At 40.5% G+C, this 9,511-nt stretch overlaps 1 protein-coding gene across 1 annotated transcript; it reads right to left on the bottom strand.

Annotated features, from left to right (window-relative positions):
* Positions 1–1,642: 1,642 nt before the first annotated feature.
* Positions 1,643–6,527, bottom strand: RNF103 (ring finger protein 103). The gene is made up of 3 exons (XM_010287980.1): positions 6,480–6,527; positions 5,796–5,911; positions 1,643–3,670 (listed from the first exon to the last, which is right to left on the bottom strand). Exons 1-3 carry the CDS (start codon positions 6,525–6,527, stop codon positions 2,095–2,097), a joined length of 1,740 nt encoding a protein of 579 aa, XP_010286282.1. The 3' UTR covers positions 1,643–2,094.
* Between the last annotated feature and the right edge of the window lie 2,984 nt (positions 6,528–9,511).

Here is a 9,511-nt window from a genome sequence, read left to right as displayed (position 1 = left end):
GCTAATTAAACAGCAGTTTGTGCCATTTATCAAAAGAATCAGAGAGCAACTGAGGTCATTAAGACAAGTCTTCATCCGAGACAGGTGTGCACAATGCTTTGCAAGTAAGGCTGAACCTGTGCACCGGAGCTGCTTGTGCCCAGGCTTTGTCTGAGGTCCGCTTTCAGCAGCAGAACTGCGCTCCAGAAGCGCAGAGTGTCCCCAGGACGCGGCGCTGCTCGAACTCGCTGCTCACAGCAGTCGGCAAAACACCAAGGTACCAGCGAAAGGCTACGGTGGGCTCCGATACTCATGTACTTCAGCACATCAGCTACAGCCTTATTCACAGTCACAGAAGTTCTCCTCCGCTTCCCCTTTGGAGATGGCAAGGCCTCAGTTCAAGACAGTCCTGAAACAATGTGGATTTCAACGCCAGCTGCTTATGATAAGCACACAGGCTAAGTGTCACTCTGCTGCACAAATTGGAAGCAGAAATGCTCTTTTGCCCTCATTACACTTCTTGCCTGCTCTGCCGCGGCTGTAATGGCAGATAAAGGGCATGTACTCACAGGCCTCAACTGGAACAAAAATTACTTTCTGGACCACAGGAGAGTTGGTGCTATTATGCCCCTTCTACCTCCCTGCTTCAGTACTACAGTAAGAAAAAGGAAACAAGAGAGGAAAAAACATACACTTAAAAACAGCTCTTCTGATAATTGGGAGAATATCCTCTTGGGAGAACACCGGGTGACTGGAGGCACAAAACAGTTGTTATTAATACAGATAGTGCCCAGGTACCCTGCACAGGTAAAACAATGCCAGTTAGTTTTGTGAGTGCCAGCCTCCCAATGCTCTGTAAAGGCACGGAGAGAGAGATGGATCATAATTGCAAGAGGGACCTGTGTTTACATTCCTATTATCATCTTCATTTAATTATCCTCCTCATACCACCTGGGCAAGAACTCGGAAAGAAAGAAAACAATGAGACTGTTGCTTCTATTGTGGCATATAGAAATAACCTTTCTCATTTAACCTTTTTTCCCACTTACATCATCTTGTGCCTTTTTTTTTTCTTTTTTTTTTTTTCTTTCCAACAAACATTTCCTCTCTGGATTTTCAGCCAGATGATTTCTGAAGTTACAGACTCAATTTTTCATGGCATCCAACAACCATCACTTTTCTCCGGGAAATCAGGAATTGCTTCAAAATACCAGCAGTTGGAATCTGGCAATTTTTACCTTTGTAAGCCACTTTTGTCACTACATGACACTATTCTGCTACTTCATGATGATTTACTTTGAGGCTGTAGAGGGGCTACCGTAAAGCCTTCCTAGATGTCTGCAGACAAGGGTGCTGGAGAGGCAGCTGGTAGAAGAGGGTCTCCATCTGATAAAGCAGTTGGTAATCAACTGGAAACCACCGGTCATGTAGAGCAGCACCTCAATACAGAGGACTTACAAAGGAAACAGTTCCCAGTGAAACGCCATCATCTTCCACTTGGCCAGTGGCTAACACTGGAGCAACGAATCCCTGCACCATTAGATGATTTATTAGTCACAAAAGTTGTGTTATATTTTTATTGTCTTCACAGATAAATCAGGCCAGCAAGACATCCATAACCATACACATAAAATATTTATCAAAACAATTAACGTTACAAATCTCCTTTTAAAATAATTTATTTCACTGAGTTCTTTTGAAATGGTACTGTCTTACAACATACATTATTCAACAAAGATGTGCTGAACAGACTCTAAAATAAGAAACACTTAAGTTAAGCAACTGCCTCCAATTAGAATTTCAATTTCACCCACATCCTAACTTGTAAACTTTTGCTGGAATACGCTTCTGTTGTAGGCTTGATTTTTGTGCTTACAAAAACAGCATCAAGTTTCCAGATGTTGAAAAGAAAAAGTTACTGTACGGTAAGTATGCATTCAGTTCAACATACAAGGCAACCAAATGATTCTGTCGTTAACGTTAGCATCATGTATATTTTAGTTCACTGCACTAACATTTAAACTAAAACTTCAAACCACATAATCTTTTAAGTGACTAACATTTAAAAGGCAAGCAGTAATATCCTGAAAGCTTACAAAGGACATCAGCACACAGCTAAGACAGGGCATCATTTGACAAAGGCTGCGGATGTGTGTATGGCTGCTTTTTTTTGTACGAAGCCCACCTGCAGACGGGGCAGCAGTGTCGCCCGCCAGCCAGCCACATCACGATGCAATTCTGGTGGAACACGTGGCCACACGGCAAGCCCATCAGCAGACAACCGTTTGCAAAATTTTCTAGACACACAACACATTCTGTACAGTGCAACATCTCGGAGGGCCAAGCTGACCAATCTGGCTCCATGTCACTTGCGGTGCTGTACGAGCCGTAGGATCTCGCTTTCCGTTCATATGGCTCGTGATGACAATATTTATTGGCACACGAACAGGTCTCAGCACTGCACCGAGGCTCTCCGCTGCGCCTATGAAAGGTGTTTAGCTCATCGTCCTCCGAGACTTCCTTTTCACTACTGAAGACCTCTTTGTTCTCACTGTCAGAGTCACTTTCGCTGTCTTGAAAGGTTTCCAGCATTTCCTCATCAGAATGGATGCCAAGGCATTTAAACCTCCACATCGGTAAGTTTTTTATGTAATCGGTTGGTATCAGAGGGTGAAGCCAGAGATCGGGGAAAGCCAACCGCTCCAAGAACAAATCCGGGTCTTCATCCCAATCTGAGTCAAAAGGAAAGTGTTGAAAAGAAGCAATAGGGTGAAACAAGTAGCTGGTGTACCAGTCCCACAGGCTTGACAGCCACTCCAGATTATTAGCATTTACTTCATCGGTGTTGTTATTGCGTCTTCTTTTCTTCTCAAAGTAATCAATTAATAAACCATGACCAAGGTATGTGCTGAGGAAGAGGGCTGGATGCGAAGAGTAGAACATCCAATCGGCTCTTACCCAAGAAGCCAAAGTAGTTGTGTTAGAGTACCTGAAGAGTTTTAAACTATACTCATAAAAGCTGTCTAAGTAGGGTAGTTGCAAAAAACCTAACACGGGTAACCAGGAAATAATTAATAATGAATTATACGTCCCTAAAGTGCTTATAAGAACGACAAAACGCTTTATAGTAGCGCCTTGTGTAATAAACAGGTCCATCCAAGCCATCAGGTTAACCAAAACCAAGCTTAAAACAAATAAATCATTAACTTCTGGTTGCAACGAGCGCAAAAAGGTATCCATGGCACGTAGTGATATAAATTCACCGGTGTTATTTCCATACCTGTAAATCCCCTCGGGAGTCCTAAGTATGTATGATGGTGTCTTGTAGATACCAATTTCTGCCATGTAACTTTTATTGTCCCAGTTCTCCACATTCACAAAAATAAACTCTACTCTTCCAGTAAACTTCACACTTAGCGCAGAGAAGAACGCTGGAGGCTGGTCAAGGTTGGCAAACAGGTATATTTTCACATGGTACTGATCACTTTTGTTCCATTCTTCTTTTAAATGCTCGGAGTTGTAGATGGTTTTGATCCGAGAAGCAGCATGGGCAGTGATCCATTTGAAAATGTGCTCCACTTCGATTTTGCGCCCGCTGTATTCCTTAAGCATTACTTTTCCCTTGGAGGTACTGGTTTGTGGAACCGACATAATGAGTGTGGATTTCAGCCAACCCCTCCTCCTGCAGTACCTACAAAGAAAATGGCAAGTTAGATCAGAGTTTCATACCCTTGGAGCTGCAGTCCTTAAACTTCTGTTACGAGCCCAAACATGACACATGCTGAGCACCCAGAAATCTTTACATATAATAAAAAGTAGGAAATAGGGGCACCCAGTGTTCTCCGGCAAAGTGTATTTTTATCTGTCTTACAGAAATGTTGTAGAGATACACATATTCATAAAACGGGGAGAGGAATAGTGTTAATTTTCATAGGTCGTTATAGTAAACAAGGCCATACAGTCAGTCATGCTTTGTAACTGGATTTCAAAAATACACATGCTGACTTTTCACTCTTCACTATAAAGCTTTAGTGTTAGAAGCTATTTTTCCTTCGCCTTCCAGCCCAGAAGATAACCACTACAGTGTAACTCCACGTCTCGCAGCTTTCGCGAGCCTGCAGATAACTTTCCTAGTCCTTCCTTCCGTTCCAGTTTTGCCAAGCAGCTGTGGGGTGAAGTTAACAAGACACTGGTCTCTTCGCAGTTGCTTTAACGAAGCTGACAAGTGTCCCCTTCCTACCGGTGCCATGTTGGAAGGACACAGACCGGCTAAGAGGTGTGGTGAGAGAGCTCACCACAAAACCGGTAGAGGAGGAAGCAGACATGTGCTGCCGCATGGTTTGGGCTAAAAGAATACCCCCGCTCTCTGGCAGGCAGTGCTGAGATGGGATGAACTCCAGGTCCATACCTAAAAAAGAGGCTCTTCAAGGCTGAACCCCGAGTCGTGGTCCAGACCCCAGTAACTGTGAGACAAGTCTGGTGACTCAGAATATCCCTTCTCTCATGCATATTTTGTATCAGCATCATTATGCCACCTGATTTATCTAGTCCTTTTAGCAAGTGTCTGGCAAGTTTCAACAATCAAAACATTACGGAGCCAGCAGGCATGCAAACTGCCTCTGCGAACCCTGCACACTGAAATAACAGGGGCCATCAGCCTCATTCACTAGCCGTCCTCCCTAGTTTTGGTCTATCAACTTATATGTAAACAGTTACAACTCCCCACCTCAGGAATTGGAATGTAACATTTTTAGAAGGAGCTATAAGATATTACCCCACTAATAAAGGTAACCTGCCTGCTGTAGCATGCAGTGTTCTTCTGCATTTCAGCTGCAGCCTGATGAAAACTATTCACAGGGATTTACTCAACAAAACATTTCCTGTATTAAAAATTAATTCATTTAAAACATAGTATTTGATCATAACATTAAGACTAGTTAGCAGCTATGCAAAGAGAAAACACTGCCAAATTTTTAAGATGTTCAAATACCAGTGTTTGGATTATACAAGATTATTTTGCATAAGCACTGCAAAGTCTAAGAATTTTCTCTTATGATTAACTTTGAGATTTCTGTAAACATTTAGGACTTAAGCTGTGCGAGATGTGCGCATAGCCATACAAACCACTGGAATTCTAGACAAAGTTTCCCATCATATGAAGCAAACGCTTCCCACAAAATGTTAAAAAAATTCTTTTTACAGCAGCACAGAATTATTAATAGCTTCTTTGGCTCTGCTCTTCTTCCTTGTTCAAAATCATATGCAGACAACAGTGACTCTTGCATAGCAGACTGTATGTTGTCAAAGGGCATGTGCAAGTTTATATATAAACATATATACATTTGTCAGGGAACAGGATTTGTCAGTAATCCTGGGAAGCAGGCACAGTTTGCAAGGTTCATGCTAACCTGTGTTTCTCCTTTCCAGATGGCAATATAACAACTCTACAACTGATATTGTTCTCTTACGTAGCCTATATATATATTCAGCTTTGCCCTAAGCAAGCACAGTTCTTGTCCCCAAATGCCTGGACTGTAAGGCCAGATTCTTCTATTCTTTCCCATCCATTGCTGTATTACACTCCACATAGTCTGATCATGTATTTCCCACATAATGCTTTAGGAAGCTGCAGATCTGTGTTTCTGATGCTGATAAATAATATAATGGAGAATTCTGAACAGACTTTAGTAGACATAAAACCATGAATAAAGCCACCTTCTGTCACAGCTACATTTACAACACAGCAAGCCCCACTGCCAGAACACAGCTGAGCCTTAAGATATTCTCGGGATTTAGATAATCCTTTAAGAATGTACCTGGGGTCACTGGAACAGTTAAAAGTGCCAGTACGTATGCCGAATCTTGATACTTTCTTCACCATTTTCTCCCAGTGGACTTTACCCACCAGTGGACTTCTGTCATTTGCTATGACCTATTGCCAAAAGGAAATAGTAATTTAGCATCACGTAAGTTTGCTTCCTGAAATAAAGAGCAAGCTTCATGGAAACAGAGATCTAGTCACCCTTGAGATTGTCTTCCCCTTCTCTTAGAACATACAGTAGGTATGTACAACTGGTAGTCACACCAAGTGTCTTTAGAGAGTTAAGCTTTAAGAGAGAAATACAGTTTCTGCAGAAAGACAAAAGTGCATCACCATTTTAAGTATCTGTTAAGATCTGAAAATCAGTGGTAGTTAACAAAAACCTCGGGAAGATAACAAAACTATCATTAACCAGTTCATAGTAGGGGAGAAGGGAAGAGGGTGCAGCAGGTTCCTCTTCTTCGCAGTAAAAAAGACCATTATTTTATTACAGTTCTCCATGAAAAGTTACAACATATGAAAGAAAGGTTGTCTCAGAGCAAGTAAAATGAGTTGTAACACATGTACCTGGTACCAGATTAGACTGCCAACAACCGCTCCTAAGCGGTGAAAATTAGTGATTAAACTCCCAGATAATGCCTAAAAATCTTGACTCCTTCCAGCTTTGCCAGTGACTCACTCTAACTTCACCCGACTGTTCCACCAGCTCCAGTGTCTCATCTGCCATTTCAGGAGGATAATGCACTGTGATATATCCCAAGGTCTAATTTGTTCTAACCTAGTATATTAAAGTAGTACTTCAGGTTACCTGAACGTAAGCTTCTGCAGACATGAATGACAAAGAACAAGCACTCATCCTCCGACTTATAACTGTACAGGGAAGGAAAAAAAATGAAAGAGAAAAAGAAAAACCTGCCTGCCTGCTGCTGACAGGTAATTTTGAATGACATGACTGATCATGCATTATTCCATGAGCCATCACAGTTTCTATTTTAGAAATGCCTCACATGCTTCTGCAGGCTGACTGGCAACCACTTAAAATACATTTTTAAATTAAGTTTTGAAACTTCCATTTGTTAGGGATTTGTTTACCTGCCATTAAATTATTTTCTGACTTAATAATCTGAAATGCCAGCTTCCCTCTGGAAGTTAGGCTGTCGCCGGGATCAACAGTTCTCTGTGTACAGGTCGAGATGCAGAGCTGGAAAGCACGTCTGGCCCTTGAGACTCAAAACAAAATACCTGCTTTGTGGCAAGTAGCATCCACTCAGAAATGAAAAAATCAGAGAATTCACTAAGCAGAACATTCCACATAAGGAAACAAAGCTAAACTGAAGTCACAGTTTACGCTCCCATTCCATGGAACCCAACATGTTTAAATAAAATCGGAGGTGAACATCTAGGTAAGAATCCTTCAAGTTATTCTCAAAACACACACATCACATCAAAAAGCCTTTTTCATTAGCTAAACATAACCTTCAAGCACCAAGACAACCAGCTGGGGCAACATGCCATCCTACTGAGGCTTCTTTACATCATCCGATGTAACTGAAGCAATTACTTTGAATATTTTAAACTTCTTCCTTTCATGTACTTCAATTAAGAGAGACCACATTCCTAAAGACACATTAACACCAGCATATCCTCTGAGCTACTACAGCATGATGAATGCATCCAACATAGTAAGGCATCACTATGTTTTATTAGTAAGCCTAACAGTAAAATGTTGGTAACTGGATTACTCTTTGGTACAACTATTCAGAGATCAGTTGCTTCCAAAATTCTGTGTGCATGTTTCGAGAAAGCCTAGCACAGTTTTTGAGAATATGCTGAAGTTATATGCAGGAGAACCGATTCTGCTCAGCTTTTTCTTCAGTCTGATATAACAATATTCACTTTAAGTGTCAAGAGAAGGAGATTTGTTGCAAATATGGTCACCAGTGTGTTTTACTGTCACCTGGCTGGTTGTACTGGTGGATTCTTTAATACCAGTTTAATTCCCTTCCTATGAAAAAGTCCTTCCTCTTGGAGAAATTTATTTATGCTGAAGGACAATGACAGAGCTAGCAGTTTGCATTTTGTAACAAGATAGAACCCTACTATTGTTTTGCACACTAAAGCTTTGTAAAATTTCGTGGGCTCATTTGTCATTATGACAAAAAAACCCAAATAAGCATGTCCATTGCAGCTGCTCCTTACAGACAGCACCCACTTACAACATGGGAAACTCACCACGCAGAAGCAAGGGTTTGTATTTTGGAAAGCAGTCATCATCTCTGTGGATGAGGGAGTCTGAGAAAATACCGCAGGTTAAGCAATCACAATCTAATTCAGTTTAAATTAAAGATAACTTGCAAACATTTGTAACAGATTTTTTTTAAGAAGTGTGAATTTTGATAAGCTATGAAATTTAGCTTAAAAACCTGTGACTGAGGAGACCAGGAGTTTGAATGTGGAATAGGCCTGGAAATTCTTCAAGTCCAAAGTGTTAAAGCTATCAGGATTTTCTATTTCAAGCCAGGGAAAAAAAAAAGTTGCCAAGTCCTGCACTTGTTACTAGTAAGCACTTCCAAAAAGACATTAGAAATAGTTTGAGAATCTACAAGGAATGAAAAAAGATCAAAAGGAAGAACTAGCAAAAAAAAAAAAAAAAAAAAAAAAAAAAAAAAAAAAAGAGAGATGCGGGAAATAAAAAAGTAGTAAGGAAAAATGAGCAATTCGAGTTAGACCACACAAAGGATATTACAAGTGGTACCAAAAGGTTTTTAGTCATATGAATAAGAATAGAACTGGGGGGAAGCAGCAGGATCACAATACAATGAAGATAGGATAGAAATGTAAAATAATTTCCTTTTTAAAATTAAATTAATGTTCTGACTCAGTTTTCACTGAAGAGGAGCTGACTGGCCATGGACAGGTTAGCAAGTTTATGGGAACAGACTTGTTTCCATGTTCAGGTGATACAAACTCAAATAACTTAATGCACTTAAATCAGAGTAAGCAGGTGATCTCCATCCCAGAACTGTAATACAATGAGCACACCAAGTTACACGTGAACCTGCGAAGATTTCTTATAAAAGCCTTGTCAGAGTAATTCACATTTTGACAGGAGAATAAGGAGCTAGTAACTATATTTAAGAGCAAATGAAAAAAAATTATCCAACCAGTTTGATCTCAACATTATGCAAAACTGTAGAACAAATTTTAAAGGCGCAGAGATGGTTGAATTTTCCACCCCTTTCCAGCATGGAATTACTAATGAAGTTTCATTCCTGATTAAGTTGAGAGTTAAAAATCCATCTTTTCCTGGAAGAACAGAGTTTCGAGAGAAAGGAATGTATTACTCCTTCTGGACTTTGGTAGGGTATCTAGTACTGTGCCACATGGAAAGTTTTCAGGAGAACTGGAGGTGAGTTTTTATAGTGAGTTAAAAAAAAAGAATTTTAAAGTGAGTAAGAAATTGGCTAGGCAAGAGAACATCAAAACGCCAGAAAGGTGCTAACACACTTCACAGATTTACCTTAGAGCTCAATTCAGCATATATTCCTATTAATGCCCTTCCTGAAGAAACATGAAGTCTCTCAAAGATGACATAAAATTGGGAAGCACGTCTGTGTACAAAAGAGGATTATAATGCCATACAGGAGGAGCTGCACAAATCTTGTCATGCAGTGTCAGAAATTGCTCCCTCAGTAAGTTTGCAGACAACAC

Source organism: Phaethon lepturus, unplaced genomic scaffold, assembly GCF_000687285.1.
Source record: "Phaethon lepturus isolate BGI_N335 unplaced genomic scaffold, ASM68728v1 Scaffold56355, whole genome shotgun sequence".
NCBI classification, from domain to species: Eukaryota; Metazoa; Chordata; class Aves; order Phaethontiformes; family Phaethontidae; genus Phaethon; species Phaethon lepturus.
The sequence above is the reverse complement of the archived record's forward strand: the minus strand, read 5'-3'. Positions and strand labels throughout refer to the sequence as shown.